Below are 19,941 nucleotides of genomic sequence, written 5' to 3' on the forward strand. Positions count from 1 at the left end.
TTTCAGTTTTGTCTTCCTTTTTATAATGGGATATTGAATCATAACTATGACTATAACTATTCACAGTCCTAGAAATATTCTCTCTCTTCTACAGTACAGTAGGACATAAAGACTTTCTTGGGCATCTCACGTACCCAGTTCCCAACGTAGTAAGATATCCTTTAACCTTTTCTCACCTAGAAGTGATCAGATTCTGTCAAAGGAAAATTGCATTTGAATAACTAAGAAACCTGAAAATTATAAAAATAATGTTCACAAATATGGGTCATTTTTGTTTTTCCAAAACACAGATTTGTTGATAAACAGAAGTGTCACAATTGCTCACTTATTTATACTTCATTTTGTACCTTATTTTCAATGTGTCTTTTTAATCTGCACTAAATCTGAAATGTTATTCTAATCTGGAATTTAAAAATGCATAGTTTTTAAGTGTCAAAGCCTTAATCTTACAGTAATCTTTCCAAAATTTTACAAATAACCTGTCTGAGTAAAACGAACAAATATCACTACCAATCCTGCAGTCAGTAAGAGCAGCACAGGCTTGGTCCCTTAGAAATTTGCAATATTTCCTTAGCAGGTATCAAGCAAAATAAATAATAGTAACTAATAAATAATACCAAGTTGCAATGGTGACAAATAACTCAGGCTAATAGACTGAATGCTGCTCATCTGCAGGTAAATATGGGTCACTGTAATTTTTTGCCATTAGAATCAAAAGCTTGCCAGTAGCAGTAAAGTAACATATTTTGCAATACCTCACTGATCACGAGGCCTGTTTCTTTGTTTCATTTTTCTCTTTCCTCTCCTCTCCTCAATGTCATTTCTGGGGGAAAGGAGCTCTACAGTGTTGTGAGCAAAAGGGAGAGTCTGTAACCATCACAATTATACTATTCCTAAAGTTGGCACCTTTATGACAACTAAAAATCTGTGGGTTATGTTACAGAACAGAAATATACACTGATCTTGATCAGCCATCCAGGCCTGAAGCCAAAAGTAATTTGACTTTTCCTAGTGAAATCAAAGGGGAATAAACTTCTCCAGAAATTGCCAGTGGTTTTAGATTATGACTGTTTCAGGCACCATTCTGGTTTATGATGTTCCTAATTCCATCCTCTATTCCCTGCTATTTCCTGACCCCAAATCATGCTGCATTGTCTTCTTAGTTATGTCAGAATAATAGATTAAAATACCTCCTAAAAAAACAAAACAACAAAACCAAAAACAGACAAAAGAAACCTTTTTTTTAATGTTTTTTGAAAGTCAGTTTTCTTATTTGTTTCTCAGCACATGACACATATTCATTTATGCAGGTATAACTTGGGAACTATTATATGAGGTGAGAGATTTTCGAAGATGAGGACATGGGAAGTTCTTAAGGCAGCACTGATACATAGAAGGAATAGACAGAAATCAAAGTCTGACTGGAAGTTTTAAAATCTAGCTAGATACAAAAAAAAAAAAAAAGTAATAACAAGATAAGTTGAAAAGGAATCTCTGTTTAAGAAGTAAGAATGCATAGTTATTTTCTGCACAAGCCCTTTCGATAAGGCTTTTTAAAATGTTGTTTTCTAAATATATTTATTTTAACTTGAACTAATAATGATTGTGTAAGCAGGAGAAATTGTCTGCAGAAGTTTGTCCTTTTTTAGTGTGACATCACCTCTGTTTCAAATAGCCTTATGCAATAGTAGTCGGAAGAAGATAACCATGATGCATCACCTTAAGATTCCAAATGCCACAGCAAACACCAGTGTATTTAACAAAGCAGGCAGAAGCCAGTATTTCCTTTTGACAGATAGGGTATTTTCAAGGTGACTGCACTGGCAGCATTAAAGGATCTCATAGATGGGACTTTATAATTTTGACATCTGACAAGAAACACATGAAAATGTTTCAATGGAAGGTGAGGAAGTAAGTATAAATGTACTAGGAACAGGAGTAGTTCATGTAGCTAGCAGTTCCTGAACAGAACTGGTGATACATCTATGTGCCATGTCACTTACTCCAAGATGAAAGTTATTACGTTACAATATTTATTCCTATTATGACTTTGTGTAATTTCTGCTAAAAATTTGCTAACAGTAAATGATTAAAAAACCCCCAAAATATCCCGACAAAGAACAAAATACCACAACAAAACTCCCCACAAAAATCACAAAATTAATTTCAGCTCCTTGTTCTCAGCAGAAATACTCCATTTAGAAATCAGAAAGTGCTGAGATCTCCAGGTACCACCAAGTAGTCATAACATTGAAAGACTGAGGGGAAGTAACAGTGACAGCTTTTGTCTGACCTTTTTGTTTCCTCAGAACTTTCCAGAAACAGTGGGTACTCTTATTATTCTCAGATGTATTTCTTTCTTTCAAGCAATACTTTCAGTTTTAGCCTTCTCTGAGAACACAGACAATCTCATCTTTTGACTGGGGCCTCTTTGGCTCACTAGGAGCATGAGCAGGAGGCATAAAGTTTTCACGTTGTTCCAGCAGTTAGGGGCTCAGTGTAACCTTCTCCAAATTCACAGTCAGACTGGCCTCACAGGCTTACTGTGCTTTTGCCCAAGCAGTAACACACTAATGCAGGCCTTGCAGATTACTTCTTTTAAGAAGAGAAATCAAGATAATTGAGGTATCTCTCTGGGCTGCAGCCATCCATCTCCAAGAAAACCAGAAGGCCAGAAAAGCTACTCCTCAGGCCTCATCTTGTCAGGTTCTTCCCGTTCTAAAGGGGTTTGTTCCTTCCACTGTAACCAAAAAAAAAAAAAGGAAGTTTCCCTTATTAACATCAGCTGGGGTGCTCTGCTCACTCCTCACGTATCATCACATCTGTAAATGATGCCAAATACTCACACTTCACAGCATACTAATACTCCTCTTCCCAGTTCATCTTTTAAAACATGGACAACTTCAATATGCTCCCTTATAAATAAATTGATTTAACAAAATAGAAATTATACAATTTTGATTATTTGTATAGAGTTTTAATCAACTTTTCACTTTGCTAACCTGACACACTATATTCTCATCAAATATCTTTGGGTTTTCTTGTATTTGATCTCCTCAAAATGAAGCAGGAGGGTTCTCATTCAGTAGGCTTTTTTTTTTTTTTTTTTTTTCCCTAGTCTGCTTTTTCTGTGAAGCATACACTTTTCCCGTTTTGATCGAACAAGGAATCCTTTGAGTTTATGTGTTGTTAGCACGCAATGACCTTGGAAAAGATTTAAAAGTTGTAACAGACAAGCTATCAACATGAACTCCCATTGCAATAAGATAGAAAAAATTACTAATGCCATCCTTAAGTCTTCAGAGAGAGAAACTGTGACTTACACTTAGACAGGTGATTATTCCTCTTCTTATGGCTAGGGGAAACTGAAATATTGTTCCAAGTTCTAGAATCTGTTTATTATAAAGGATGTCAAAAAACTGAGAACATAAAATGATTTAGGTACTAGATAAAATGCTTTACAGTAAGCTAAGTCTAAGGAAAATAACGTTTAACAGAATTTTTAGGATACGATTTTTTTTCAGAAACATTATTGCATCCTCTATCTCATTTTCACATGATACTGCTGAAAACATAAATAATATATATGGGTTAAAAATTATTAGACAAATTCATGGAGTACAGGTCTGTTTCTAGCTAGTAAAAGCAATAATCAACATGAGTTCTTTGCTATAATAACTATAATAACTTCCAGAACTCTTGATAGGTCTATGAGTATTTTTAGATTTAGTTTATCACCAAGACAATTGAGAGAGATAATGGCAGTGCACAGTTATTTTCACAAGAGGTATTTTACTTTAAGGAGTATTTTAAATCCCAGAGAAAGTTAGTATGAAACCAACTACCTGGATTCCAAAATCCATATATATCCAGATAGAGATAAGGTCAAACTTTACTACTGAGAACCAGACACTGTAAAACTATCAAAAGTAGTTGATCTTCCATTCCTTAAGTTTTTAAATAAAGACTGGTTGTATCTCTAAAACATATGCTTTAGGCAAACATAAGTTAAATACAAGTATTAGTTTCCATGGGACTGTAAATGAAAGGAATATACAGATGTCTGGCAGGACATGGTAATGATCTGCCTTTATTTTTACTATTGTTACGATACTTATAAGTCATCATTGATTTTCATAGAAAGACTATTTAAAAATCAAGGCAAAAAATTAAGATTATGCAACTCTCTTAAGGGTAGGTGTTGTTAAGAATCCTTAGTTCAAACAATGCAAACCAAGACCCACTACAGTTACTAGAGAAGAGAAAAAAAAAAAAATAAAATTGTTCTTTGAATGTCATGGTGTAGTAAATCTTGTTTGTACTAGAACAGGATGACTGTCCCTAAAGAGACCCCACCTGGCATGGCACAGTCCACTGGCTCTGCTGGCAGGGAATTGTTCCGAAATCTGGATTCTAGAAACTGATCTAGAAAGGCACAGAAGTTTGCTCAAGGCATACGGGTCTCATATTCTAGTCTGTGGATCCATACTGACATCTGTCTTTGAAAGTAAGGTCAATCTGCCTACGAAATCCCAGTTTTCTACATATCATATTATATCATTTCCAAAGTCACAATCCAGATATTGAAATAATTATGACGGGACACATTTTAGAAAATAGTGAAAATCCACTTTCTCCGCATAATGCATCAGTGTAATGTTGTTTCTTTAAACAAGCTCTCGAAGTTCATTTTACAAGTTAGGATTTTTTTTTTTTTCCTTTTTCTACAGAAAGAACTATTATTCATTAGTCCTCCTTGGAAACTGATTAGAAATAAAAAATTATTTTTAACAACACTTCAAAATCTATTTCAGTAAAAGACGTTCAAGGTAAAAATATTTGTGATGATAGATGTATGTTTATTTAAGCAAAGTTTTGCTTTATATCAAAAAATGTAATTATAAAGTGGACTAATTCTGAACATAACTAACGTGCAAATCCCCTATGAGGATAAAATAGTCTACTGGAAACATACATAAGTTATTTACAAACATATCTGGTATACTGGTATGTATGTGGTGCATTATATGGTCTAATTTCTTGTGAATATTTACGATATAAAGCCCTAAGTACCATTTGCTGTTTGATTTCTTTGTAGACAACTATGAAGTGATTAACAGTAATGGAAGACTTGAAGCAGAAAAAGGTAGTGGCCTTGAACATCAACTCGGGGAGAAGAAGCAAGCGTCCCGATATTTGTGAGAAAACTGGATTCTATGTGGAAGTCATTGACTTGCAGAAGCAAACAGAGCTTTAAAACTTGAATTTGATGGAGTTGAAAAGAAAGAGGTAAGAAAGGAATTCATAGATAGATACTACACCACAAAAAAAAAAAAAGAGATCTGTTCAAGAGCCATGTTTCCACTCATTAAATGATAGGACTGAGGGCTGTACTGGTTTTGGCTGTGCCCCCTCCTAGCTCAAGAAAAATTAACTCTATCCCAGCCAAAATCAGGACAAGGGCACAATTATTAGGTTAAAAGCGGAAGTTTTTGTGATAAAAAAAAAGAAAAGAGCTATGTGATTAAGGGTTTGGATTAGAATTTAGAAAAAGGCAGAAAGGAAAACAATACTGTAAATGAATGCTTTAGAAACTAATTAATGTGTTAAAGCAAGCTTTTGTATGTATGGTATGCATATGGCTTTTAATGCACCCTGAATCTAGGTTTCAAAAAAGTCTAAATTCACAGCATTACATCATAGAAAATGTACAATTTCATAATTTAATATGATTTCATAATTATGCAAAACAGTCATGCCTCAGTTCATTAGTGGGAAACTATGTATGTGCATTTCAGCTCCTTTCAAAGATATTTTGACACAGTTTATTTAATTTATCGTAAGTGCAACCATCTCATGTAATTATGACTGCTATTAAGAGACCAAAAGGCCCAGGCTTCCTTTGCTAAGTTTAAAATAGCCCTTAGTTTAAACTGTGTGGTTTAAGTGCATTCTTACGTTGGGGTAAATCTCAATAGTATTGCTACCATGAAAATGTTCCAGATGCTTATTTCTGGTTTATGTTTAACAAAACTATGAATGTATTTTTCTAACTAGTAAAATTATTGCTCTATTTTTCTGTATTTTTTTTGGTTAATATTATCATATTAGTTAATTATTAACTTCCCAAGGCTTTTTCATTTGGTGGATTAAACATACATACAACATTTGGTGAAATAAATTGGAAAAACTATTTCTATATTTCAGAATGTTGGTTTTATCCAACATCATTCAATTCAAAATGAGTTCAAAATATTTTGCTCTGAAATTTTGGATTATGGGCACAAGGAGAAGAGAACAATAATAAAAATAAACCTATTTTTTAGACAACAATACAGAGTGGGAACATACTGGATCAGACCAGTGCCGATCTGGCCCAGTATGCTGTCTGTAATAGTGGCAGAGAGAAAGCCACTTCAGGAAAATCATGTGAAATTCACCGCTTTCTACAGTCTATGTCCCATGCATCCTCCCAGCAAGCAGAACTGTCTAATCAGACATGATAAACAGTACATCCCTGACTGGTTCCCTTATCATTAATGTATTGACCTGTTGTCCATAACCTGTCTAAATTTTTTGAACCTACTAAGAGATCACTTGCCTCCCCAGGCTTCTGTGGCAGCAAGTTCTTGGAGTTCTCTGCTTCCTGTGAAAGAAATTATTTCTATTTCTTCCAAATGTTTTTCTGATTATTTTCATCACGTCCCTTCAGTTCTTTTACTACAAAATTTGGTGAAGTTATTTTCCATTTATCTACCACTGTCATAGTTTTGTTAATCTTTATTACATTCTCCTCAGCTTTCTCCTCTTGAAAGGGAGTAGTTTCAGCCATTTAAATCTATCCTTACAAGGCAACTATTCAATTCATATTATTTTTGTTGTCCTCTGTAGCTTCTCTAACTCTACTACATCCTCCTTGAGGTGCAAGGTCCAGAACTGTGCACAGCACCCAATATGTGAGCCCACTTGGGTTTTATATAGCAGTGAAATCATTACCTCTGTCCTCTTCCCTGTAATCTTCCTAATCATGCCCAGCGTTGTTTTTTGTTGTTGTTTTTTTGTTTTGTTTTGTTTTGGGGTTTGTTTGTTTGTTGTTGTTGTGGTTTTTTTTTCCCCATTCTACACTAACTGCACACTGAGACAATGATTTCAGAGAACTGTCAATGATAGCTCCAGCTGTAGGTTAAGTATTAGGATCTTTTTACCTAAAAAAAATTATCTTACACCAAAGCTTATCTGCCACTTTTTTGCTCTCTCCATTTTGTGAGGTCCTTCTGGCAGTCTTCAAATGCAGAGAATTCACTGAGCTTCTCTAGCTATGACCTACCCTGTATGATTACCCATTGTACACTTTAGCCATCAAGCAATCCCACCAGTTCCCTATGTGGCTTACTGGTTTTGACAGCTATGAAGAGCTTTTTACAAGTTAGAGTATCCTTTACAAGGCACTTTTCAATTTGTGTTTTAGCTTTCTGAACTTCCTGCCAACATTTGAACTAATAAGTTTTATGGACTTTTCTGTTCTTCCCATGTGGGCAAGCTTTCCATTTGCTAAAATGCCAATTTTTCCCTGTGAAAGCCTCAAGTTTCCTCCTTAAGTCATTCAGGGGCTTTGGACCACTTTTTATTCTTGAGTTGTGGCACAAATTTTACTTGTGCTTTTGTGATAGTTCAATAAAACCACAGTTAATGTCTCAACCATCCAATGAAGAACTCTGGCAAAGGAAACTGTTTCTATGGAAACACTAGGTCTGTGCAGATAATGGCAGGGAGGTTCAGCAAGAGGAGGGTGTCCCAGGAAGGTGGGTCCACACTTTTCAGAGGCTGGACTTCCCTATCTTGACTGACTCTGTGAAGAGCCAATAGAGAATCTGTTTTCATGATGCATGTGCCAAAAGGAAATGCCAAACAATGGTCACAACTGCAGGGAGGGGGGAGTAACTCCCCAAGGACCCCCAAGTTCACCGACTCATTTCCAGAAGAACAACCTGTGCAGGTACCAAAAGCAAGGAGAATTCTATAAGCATGAACTGCACAATGCCTAATTAGCCCAATGAGTCCAAGGGCCCACCTGGAGATGGTGCAAGGAATTATAAAAGGACACAAATCAAAGCCCTGCGTTGCTGCACCCCTCTGGAACTGGACCCCTAGGCTGGCTGGACCAACAATAGAACCAGGAATGGTGAAATCTCCTTTTTGTCTTTCTCACTCTCTTTTCTTTCTTTCTCCCCTTTTCTCTCCCATTCTCATGCCGTATCCCTGCATATGAGGCAAGGCTTGTTTGGGCATGTTTAAGGCTCATTCGGGTATGCTATAAGATCTGACACTAGTCGGTGTAAGTTTAATGCCTGTTGCAGAGGTTACAAAGATTGCTGACAAAGTGTTATGCCAATTTTCTGTTGTGCGTGTTGTGCAAGAATAAAAATTGAGTTTTGTGAGAATTCTTGGTGTCGTTTCACCTTAATCCTGACCTGGGAACTGGCAAACCTGAGTCATTGTCCTGAGAGATTGAGACGTGACAGCTTTTAACATATTATTTGTTTAATAGCCCCTACACTGCTTGTAAGTTTCTTGTGGTTTTGGCTTGCTCTTCTTAACTTACTTGACAGTGCGCCTCATTTTTACATAGTTTCCTTTCCTGAAATTGAATGTCTGCTGGATTTATTTGGCATGCTCCCTCATGCTACAGTCATAAACCTGGCTGTATTATAGTTAGTAACAGACATAATCTCTGTCATTAACACCTCTTAAGCCAGATGCTCTTCTTTTCAGAGGCACGCTGAACATTAGACGGTACAGATTTTATGTTCTGTCATTCTTAAATAATGCTCTTCTATACTTGTCAGCATTTCCCAAGCATCTAGTTTAAATATTCCCCTACCATCATTTTAATTTTTATTCAATAGCCTGCTTCCATGGTGATAAAGGTGAAATCCATTCTTGTACAGGTTCCTCCAATTTCAAAAGGGTTCAATTTTCAAATGCATTTGAATTGCTTTTGTCTATACAGCATATTACTTATGTACTGGGGCTGAATATATGTATGCCTGTCAGGTCTCACATGAAACTGGCAGTCTTTCAAAGAAAGCTAGATGCATGTTTTAGACTTCAGTTACCTGCCCAGCCTGAATTTATAACCTCAAGAATATCCCTCTTACACTTTCCTCTGTTACTGGTTATCAACACAGGTCACATTTAATTGCTCCTTCCCAGTACACTGAAATAATGTCTCTAGAAATATTGTGACCTTTCTCTTCCCCTATTACTTCATATCCAAGGCTTCTTTAATGTCATAAATCCGGTTACATATGTACCTAATAATTGAATAGTCTTGGTTTTCTGTTGCTAGAGCATCTTTGATGCAAGAGCATACTCTCTTATCAATTGATAGGTTTTTCTTATGTAAGAGTTCAGAAATATATCTATCAGTGGAATTTCCTCAGATGGCTTACCACTTTGGAGCTGAAACTCCTCTGCAACATTCTTGCAGGTCTCATCCATTTCCCTACTCCTCCAATTTATATTCTCTTTTAATCTATTATTTCTCCATATAACAGAAACTCCAATTCAGCCACTTGTACTTAAAATAAACTTATTATCTCAGGGCCAGAAGGTTCCTAAAGTATTACATACACTGAAATTGTCCCATGGGTAGGTAATCACAGATATTGTGCTTTGCGGAATAAAGTGAATATCTCCCTGTTGTCTTGTAGATTTACCTATCTGTATCTTGAGCGTAAACTACATATTTTCTGGAAGTTTACATTAGTTTAATTCTTTCAAGAAACTACTTACCTTACTCAACCCTCTTTAAACTAGTTAATAATAGGTAAAAATACCTGAGAGTGTGAAGTTGTCTCACACAGGCACAAACAAGAGCGTCCAGATCATCTGAGGCTCTTTGTACGTTCACCAATGTTTGCCATACATATATATGCTACACGTAAACAGGGAGGATTCTGGTAAGGGAATTCTGCTCTCTGGCTTACCTATTATAGTCCACTAAGACTCAGTCACCACAGTCGGTGGAGTCCAGACTCACTAATAAAATGCAGATGTCCATTTCAAAATCAGCTGAACAGCTCTGCAGATTTCACTGAATATTCATCACACTTTCATTGACTATAATAAGTGCATAGACAACTAGTTTTCACAAAGACACCTCAGGTTAGGCAAGCTGAATCCTACTGTTCTTCCCAATCAAATCACAGATAATTATATGGCTGTCAAGTCTCATATCTTTTGTGCAAACCGGCAAGTCCTGCTGAATAATTGCTTATTTGCTTGGACTAGCATAATTCTGTTCTCTGACTCCACATGAGCATCAGCTGTAGTGCCTTTGTGTTGAAAATTAGTTGGTTTTCCTGATTTCCCCCTTGTTTCTGTCTTTTATGAAAATAGAGTGAAAAGATCAGTAAAACCAGACAAAATAAAATAATTCGAGGACACAGGCTGATCACAGCTTTCCATTAGATAAAAGCAGAAGCATCAACAAGCTGAACGTCAAAGGAAATCATGTGCATTGCAACTAATTCATGTAGTGCATATATTTTTTCTCTCACTCTTTCTTGAATGAAATCCATAAATGAGAAAACAATGAAAACTGTAGTAGATAGGGAAGTTCCAATATCTACATTCTTTATTAGATATGCAAAAGTTATAGGCTATATCTATACAAAGTGCTTATTTTTTTCCTAAAAGTATTAGACAACCTGAGAAAGTCTTGAAGTGTTTATTCTTGCAAATTATATTTGCAACACATGTAGAGGATGAAAAAATCCATGAAGAAAAATAATAAAAATCATGTCTAGTGAAATATATATACACACATATATTTAAAAAAATTATTATTTGAATCAGCTTAGTTGCTGACCTTGCCTGGCTGTGCAATGCCCACCTAGCCACTCTCTCACTCTCCCTCCTCAACAGGATAAGGGAAGAAAATAAGATGACGAAGTTCATGGGTTGATAAGGACAGAGAGTTCACTTACCAATTACTGTCACAGGTAAAATAGACTCCATTCGGGGAAAATTAATTTGTTACCAATTAGAAATAGACTTTTGGACAGTGAGAACCAAAGACAAAGCCTAAAATCACTCCCCTTCCCTCTTTCTTCCAGGCTCAACTTCACTCCTCCATTCCTAACTCTTTTCTACCTTCTCCTTTCACCCTGAGCAGTGCAGGGGGAATGGGGATTGTGGTCAGTTTGTAACAGCTCCTCTTCCTTCTCACACTTTTCCCCTTCTCCAGTGAGTGTCTCCTCCACAGGCTGCAGTCCTGCAGGGTAAGACTGCTCGTGCATGGGCTCCTCTCCAGAGACTGCCCACTCCTGTGTGGGCCTGTGTGGGCACTCCATGGGCTGCAGTTCAGGGCATACCCACATGCTGTGGCACGGGGTCCTCCAAGGGCTACAGGGTGGTTATCTGCCCTGGCATGGTCCTCTCCATGGACGACAGGAAATACCTGCTCCACTATGGTTATCTCCAGGGGATGCAGTGAAATCGCTGCTCCAGCGCCTGGAGCACCTCCTCCTCCTCCTTCTCCACTGAAAAAACCCTGTCTTCCACGTTTTTTCTCACACATTTTTTTTCCTCACTCCTCTCTCTGCTGGGCAGTGTTTTTTACTCTTTCTTAAGTATGTTTCTGCAGAGGTGCCACCACCTTGGGTGAGGGGCTCAGGATGTGTGTGTCCAGCACAGGGTGGCTGCTGGCCTCATCTCACAGAGCCACAGCTGCAGCCCTCCTTCTAAACAAAACCTTGGCACCTACACCCGATGCAGTTGCATAAACCTTAATACAAATAAATGTATCTTCAAGTGAAGAAAATATTGAAGTATATTTACCTGTATTAATTCCTGATTTTTTTTTAAACAAAGGATCTGGCTGATGACAAGTAGAGAAAAACAATTCTTGAGCATGAGCCTACCATGATTATCCAGATGTGCACACTACACAGTCAGAAAGCCTTGTTGATGACTGGAAGACTTGCATAGGCATGATATATGTCTGAGCAAGATGAATGCAGTGTTAGAGCCTTTAAAAATATGACACCTGCAGCACAGTCTAATCGGGAATCACATTGTATGCAAATAGAATGAGTATCAAAAAATGAAGCCATCACTCTGATAGACTTATCTGTCAAATGTATATGTATATTGTTTCTTTCTATGAATTTCTAATCTATGCATTTTCAAACATCTCAGTATGAAATGTGGTTATCTTTTGAATATGATTTTATGCAGTTTTCTACAGGTCATTTAATCTCTCATTCACTTAAAATGGAGGAAAGTGTAAATCACGGATGTTGCTAGAGAAAATATTACCCAAGAGTATTCTGTATTAGTGTTGGCAACGGCTGATAATCATACAGATTTGCAGTACCATATCATGATGTGCACTCTGTTGAGAAGAATCACTTATTTTCTGAATTTTGCTTTCTGTAAAGGAAGTTGGAAGATAATATTCCAGCCAGATTTATTCCTTGTGTGAGACTGTCATGCCCTTTCAACAGAAAAGTTGTAGACCATCCTTCCTTTATGTAATATGAGGTGGTTTTAGTTCTCTAGTACTTTTGTCTATATATAAAAAAACATTAAAGGTCCCTACATACATACAGAAGTTGAAAAGAAATTGGATAACATTTTGGCATGTGTTTTTGACAATTCATAAGCACAATATTAGAAGTCAGATAGCTCAAAGGGAGGCAGATCTCATGCCAGACTTTCTCATGAGACTGAATGTATTTAAAATGATCATATCCCAAGATGTGATAAAACTATTTTTGGCACAAAACCTGAAAAAGTCTAAATCAGCCCAATACTTTCCCCAAAGTACTGCCAACATTGAAAGGGCCATTCATTGTTATGCCAGGTGTAGTCACCTTCTACAAAATGGTTTGCTGACCATGGTTATCTTCATGGCACAGACTCGCACATACAGATGCCTTCTTACCCGCAGCCATTCCCCATGATAATGCAAAAATATTCTTGAACTTAAGAGAAGGAAATGGGCACTAAATTTATATGCCACGGTTTTATATCACAGAATTCTACGATTAGTTGGATTTTGAAATTTTAAACACAAGTCATGCCTACTTTCAGTGTAGAACATTGCACCTTGAGGTTTACTGTTCAAAGATACAGTTAAGCTACAGCAAATGGGGCTCACAATGCAAATTAGGTAGTTATGTCATCCATGCTTAACTGAGAGATAAATGATTTTCGGGTAATGTTGGCTTATCTTGCTGTGGCTTTTCAGATTTATCATTCACACTTCACCTTTAATGTTCTTTAGACATTCTCTCAATGGTCTTTTTTTTTTTTTTTTATGCAGTTTCATGTAAGTAACAAATAATGAGCCTTTCAGATGTATTTGAAACAACTGAATTTGTCATGCGTTTTCAAGAAAATGACCTGTTCAGAAGTTGCTTAAATAAAAATGAGTTTTAAGCAGCATATTACCCTTTACCTGTAATGAAAAAAAAAAAAATGTGAAGACATACATTAATATTTATCTCACATCTTGAGCCAGTCCATCCTGATTCACAAGAACATCGATATCCATCAATGAGATCCATACATCTGAAATACAAAATAGTGTTATTCAGATGAAGCTATGTAATTCTAGATTCAGCACTAGTAGTATCATTCCATGCATTTAAAGAGATTGGTCTGATGTAAACTACTGAAATCTATGGCACTTTCAATTAGTTTTAATAATAGGTTTCATATGTGTATATTATGGGTGCTGAGGGGTTTTGTAAGGATACTGAAAGTCATATTAAAAGATGTCTTCCTATTTCAACCTGTTGGCATGTAACAACTAAAGATTCACTTTTAAGTATATTAATCTGCAGTTAATCCACATGTACTGAAAACTGTTTTGTGCTAATGAACAAAAATGAAAGAGAAACTCAGATAATGTAACAGTATATTGCATTAGCTTAAGCGGGCAACATCTGTCATCTGTAAGTGTGCTTGTACTCTTACTTTATGGAAGAACATAATTAAAAGTATATTTATCAACCTTCTCCTATCATTAAATCTTAAATATTGCTAGTTAGGTACATTATCTTGGAGATAATAATAGTTAAATAAAAATAGCTACCTTCCATGAAGACAAGGATCTGGCAAGCACTCATTAACATTTATCTCGCAGTTTGTTCCAATAAAGCCTCTCCTACAGTGACACTTATAGGAACTGATGTCATCAATGCAGCTTCCATTATTGAGGCAAGGAGTAGACATACATTCATCTATATTTATTTCACATCTATCACCTGTGTAAAAAACAGAAGATATGATTAATCTTTAAATTCTAAACTCAAACCAACTAACAGTTATTTATTAATATTAATAATTTCACGAAACCTGTTTTTATTTACATACATTATTTATATAGTTCATTATATTTATAAATAATAAATTTATCAGTAAATGCCAAAAATGATTTATATTGCAATGTATTATAATGCAATGTATTATAATGATGACATCTGTAATTGTGGCAAGGCAAGAAGACTTTGAGGGTCAATCTGCAAGCAAAATGGTTAAATGGAGAAACTGAAATATCAAGAGAAACTTTTTTAAGCAGTTATTAGAAAGATTAATAGCACAGGTTTCCTATAAGAGGAATACAGAAATAAAATTATATGTCTTGTTGATGATCTAACTAATATTTATTTTCTCAAAATGAAATTGAAATGCAGGGGCTTACAATAAATGATGCAAGATGTAAAATTCCTTGAAAACTTTTTGAAGACATTTATTATGCGATATGGTGGTCCACTTTTTGTAATTTTCCTGCAAATTAGTGCCACACATCTTCTATCTAAACGTCTCAAAATACTTTACGAAATACTAATTGACAACCAACATATACGTAGGTCTCTTGTAGGCAGCTAAGTTCCACACAGCCACTGGATTGGGGGGAGAAACAAAAGGGTGAAAATGAGAAAACTCATGGGTTGAGACAAAGACAGTTTAATAAGTAAAGTAAAAGCTGCACATGCAAGCAAAGCAAAACAAGGAATTCATTCATCCCTTCCCATCAGCAGGCAGGTGTTCAGCTGTCTCCAGGACAGTGGGGCTACATCAAGCATAATGGTTAATTGAGAAGACAAATGCCATAACTCCGAGCATCCTCTTTTCCTTCTTCTTCCCCAGTTATATATGCTGAGCATGATGCCACCTCGTATGGAATATCCCTTTGGTCAGTTGGGGTCAGCTGTCCCAGCTGTGTCCTCTCCTAGCTTCTTGTGCACCCCCAGCCCACTCACTGGTGGGGTGGTGTGAGAAGCAGAAAAGGCCTTGACTCTGTGTAAGCACTGCTCAGCCATCATGAAAACATCTCTGTATTATCAACACTGTTTTCGGCACAAATCCAAAACATAGCCCCCTACAAAATAGTATGAAGAAATTTAGCTCTATTCCAGCCAAAATCAGTACACTAGAGATAATGCAAGAACATTTTCCTGATTTTTCAGGTGTGTGGGCCAGGGGAGGTGTGAGGGAGAAAAAATAATGCTTAAGGCAAAATGTCCTCCTCTGGAGCAGAGAAAGTGTTCAGAAGCTACAAGTTACACCAGTTCTTCTGGCTCTGCATTTCACAGCAAAAGTGAAAGTAATTTCCTGCCTTTCTGTAATGAGGTATTTCCTTAAGTATCACAGTCTCAACCCCAAACCATCTATTTTATACACAGATGTGAAGAGTAAATGAAAAGTTCCTATAACCTTTTATCATTGCTATGAACCCAACTACTGTCAGCTTTTTACAGGAAGGAATTCATAGCAAAGAAGCACAAACACACCCTAATGTTTGTCTAGTCCATGTGTGAATATACAGCTAAAGATCAAAATCGGGCATTTGCAATATATCTATTAACATGCTAAATATAGAGTTACTTTAAGATTATGGGAAATGTTTTTACCTAGTGAAGATCAATAGTGTAATATTCACATTCATACGAATGTTAGGTATGTAAAAATATTATATGCACTTGAGGAAACTGCTTTTTTTCCCAATATATTCTCAGTCTCCTAATTGAGTCAAAGAGAATAAAACAACATTCCAGATTCTGTTTTGAGGCCTGTGGCCTCAGCCCCAGCAGCCCTAAAGCACCGGTGTCATGCTCTAGCAAAAAATGCATGACAGGAGATTGGACTTGGCAGGTACCCCCAGGAAAATGAGCTGAGAGAGACTGCTGTACAATTCTGTATTTGACCAGATCCTGGCACAGTGCTAAGCTATATATTGGTACAAATTAGAAGACAATTCTGAAACCTGTTTAACCTCCATCCCATGCATGCATTTAGCAAACAGCTCTGATTGTTCGTGCTCCTTGGACACGCTCAGCAATTTAGTGTCACGCTCTCTGGATCACTGGTGTCTTATTTGATATTACTACATGTAAGAAATTAAAACTTTCAGAAATAGCTTGTGAATATATTGCCAAAACTTAAATTCAGGAGCAGAGAATCGAAGTTCATCTGTTCTGTTACAGAAGATATACCCATCAAAGAGGCAATTTTCCTTGTAAGTCAGCATTAGGAAAGAACATTTTTAACCTGCTCTTATCAAGGAATGCTTCAAAAGCATTGGCAGGATGACAGTACTACACAATAATATACCTTGACTTTACTTGCAACTCTAAAAGTAAATATTTTTCTTGTATCTGAATGTTGAGGCCATCTCTCTAACATTATATTTCTTTTCTACACCATTATAAAAAACAAGATGATTTCATGATTGTATATCTTTTGATTTTCCTGGTCCATTTAGCAAAGACTGTGAGTTTTAAAATGTGATGGTCCCATAGTTGTTTTTGTTTTGTTTTTTTTTTTTGGTAAATGAGTAATTCCAATCTTTGCTCTTGTAACCAGCTGTATTTTGACTCAGCTATGCCTTCACTCCTATCTTTCCAATGCTGCTGACTAGAAATGGTATTAGCTTCCCATGCAAACAAAAAGATCTGTTCTCCTAAGAAGTGTTACTAACTTAAACTTACCGAATTAGTGGGAGGACATATAAATTAAATGGGTAGCATTAATGTACACAGTCTGCTGTTAATTTTGTACTATGTACTCTTATAAAATAAAGTCTTACTTTTAAAATCTCACTTTACTAGCAAATCACACATGTTACTTAGAAGGTGTAAATCTGTATTTTAAGAGTTAAAGGTTCTCAGTTCAAATTTTATAATTTGATTTTGATAATGAGATATATGTGAGACTAATAATAATTTTAAAATAGTTTTAGTGTTTTATTAATTTATAAGTCAGGTATTTCTGATCTTGAAGGAAGCAAACCCTAGAATAGCTCTGTTAAGTTTTTTATTATTTAAAATAGTTTGCTTCATAAATAAACCATTGCTATTCATTCCTACTGCTACCTTTCACTGCTGCTGTTTTCTATCCTCTGCATAGGTGTAATACATCCACTAAAGGAAATAAACCTGAAATCAAATTTCATTTTATTAAAAAAAAAATTAGTATATTTCTAGTAAGATATTTAAATATTAGTTCAGCAGTACACCGGTAGCATATTCCAAAATCATCTAATGAAATATGATTTGAATATAATCAACATATTAGAAGCTTGGCTGAGAAACCTCAGTGGCTGCAGCCTTTCATTTGAAGAGGTTGACACATATTGATATATTGATTCTGAAAGACAGATTAAGGGTTAACGTAATCATTGATAATTATTCCATATTCACATGTGCTTTTATTACTACGTTATCTATTGAGAAAGGAAAAATAATAGTTCCTTTAGATGATTAACATCTTGTAATTAAATAGATTCTGTTTTACATTTTTGACCTACTCTTTTTTATGCTACATTGATCTACTGCCTCAACACCATTGAATAAATTTTTGCCTGAACAGCTCAGTGAATGCAATGGCAATGCACTGAAAATCCATTACTCGATTGTTGGAAGGAAGACTCACTGCATAAATTTAATATGTCAATAAATGATTGCAAAAATTACATTTCATAAGACTAGACATATTGGAAAAACATATTTCATATCTTACTTTCACTCCTAGAAAAACACTATCAATTATAACCTTGGATAGTTTTAAAAACAGGGGTTACTGCAGTCTTCCTTTTTTTTTTTTTTTTAAAAAAAAAAAGAAGTATTTAGAATTACACACTCAGAATTACCAAGTGGTGGAGAAATATTCAAAATTTACCATATATAAAGAAATTTTCCTCTTCTGTGACATAAAGACTTAAACTAGATATGACAATATATTTAATGGTCACAATAAAAGAGAACCTGTCAGTAAAATGCCATAGAATTGCAATAAAATTGGAAACAGCTTTTAAAAGAAAACAAAATTAATAGGCTACTTCCATTGAAGTGCCCAAACACTTGCTTGGTTGATTTGGAAAAATGAGTAATGAATTTAGTAAAATTCTGATCAAAGTGCCAAATTAGAACTAGTCATACATATTGATAATAAATTGATAAAAATATTGTTATACTGATATATAAATATTGATAAAATACTATTTTTAGTATTCTAAACAGGTTATTCTTAATGAAAATTAAAAACTTGTAAAATTATTTTTCTACAAATATGCAATTTTGTGGAAATGACAGTGGGCAGAATATCTCTGCCCATTCCTCAGCCTCTGTGTGGCAGTGAAGAGAGCAGAATTCAGATACTATTGTGTTTAGAAGGAGTGTAATATATTCCACCTAGTTTTAATATTTTAAAATTAAGAAGCTGCTTTAAGATATGTGTCTAAACTCGCTTGACAATGGATAGAGAGAAGAAACTTCAAAGAGTGACCTGTATCATGTCTTGGAAACTGCTTATTTTGAATGTCCTAGCAGTGGCAGGGACTGCAGAATGAAATTAAAAGAATAATTTGGACTAGCTGCCTAGTTTTTTAGAGGACTAAAATTAGGGGAAATTCAGCCTATTCCTTGTATCAACTGTAAAGATCATCATACATGTAATGCAGCTTGCTCCACATTTTCTAAATCTACATTTGTGTGTGTGTATGTTGTATATAGGAGTTTTTGGAATACCAGCATGTTTCCTGAAATGATGTTACCTTTTTGTTCTCAGCCCCAGTTCTCCCACTCCTTAAAGTTCAGTGAGAACATATGACAGTAGTCTTCCTTTATTTTTGTCCAAATACTGTGAAATCCTGTCTATCATCCTTGAAGGCAATCTTTACTTAAGAGAATACTTAATATCACAAAGGGCCTTTAACCTCCAGGTCTATCTGAATTACAGAAATCAAAATTCATGAAGTAATGTTCAGGCAGGGATTAACATTGGAAGCTAGAAAAATACAACTTTCTGATTAGTTTATTTAAAAAAAACAGGTATCATGAAATACAATTAAGATTAGATTCTGCCAAGAAAGACTGAATCTGATGAAAAGAACATAAATGCCTTGTAGTGGTATCTTCTATTCTGTCCTTACTAGCAAAACTTTAGCAATATTAATAGGCAAACCAGACTTTTAGTCCTGCCAGTGTTAAAAATTTCAGACATATGTAAAGAGTAAAAGTCCATTTTGTCATTTCCTCCCTAAAATGAATTTGTAAGATTTGCTGTGAATACAGACTATAATCATTACCATAATTATTGATATAATAGGCTTAAAGATGAAAACAAATACATGAAACACTAGGAAAACAACTAAATAAAAATGAACTAAATAGACATAATGTATTTTTGAAGTATTTTCTAACAAATAAAATAATAATAGAAGCTAGTTCAAATGTTCTTGCGAAAATGCACTAACTCAAAATATTTTTGGTTGGGTTTATAAAAAATAATTTACATTCAGATGCTAAAATGTCTTCTTTAAATTCAAGACCTATATTCTAATACCATCTGAACAAATCAGAACAAATCATGCCTGGCATTAATTCCTTAGCATCAGTGGATTAATCCTTTTGATATGATTAAACA

The 19,941-nt window shown here is 35.4% G+C and overlaps 1 protein-coding gene across 1 annotated transcript in view; it reads right to left on the minus strand.

The window, feature by feature from the left end:
• Window positions 1–19,941, minus strand: part of EYS (eyes shut homolog) — a 1,054,063-nt gene that overhangs the window by 506,761 nt on the left and 527,361 nt on the right. Inside the window, exons 26-27 of the mRNA XM_074895818.1 lie at window positions 14,108–14,279; window positions 13,503–13,581 (exon numbers count right to left, since the gene is read on the minus strand). Coding sequence (XP_074751919.1) covers window positions 13,503–13,581; window positions 14,108–14,279 — 251 coding nt within the window. The remainder of the gene's footprint in view (window positions 1–13,502; window positions 13,582–14,107; window positions 14,280–19,941) is intronic.

The sequence above is a fragment of the Athene noctua genome, chromosome 1 (assembly GCF_965140245.1).
Source record: "Athene noctua chromosome 1, bAthNoc1.hap1.1, whole genome shotgun sequence".
NCBI lineage: Eukaryota > Metazoa > Chordata > Aves > Strigiformes > Strigidae > Athene > Athene noctua.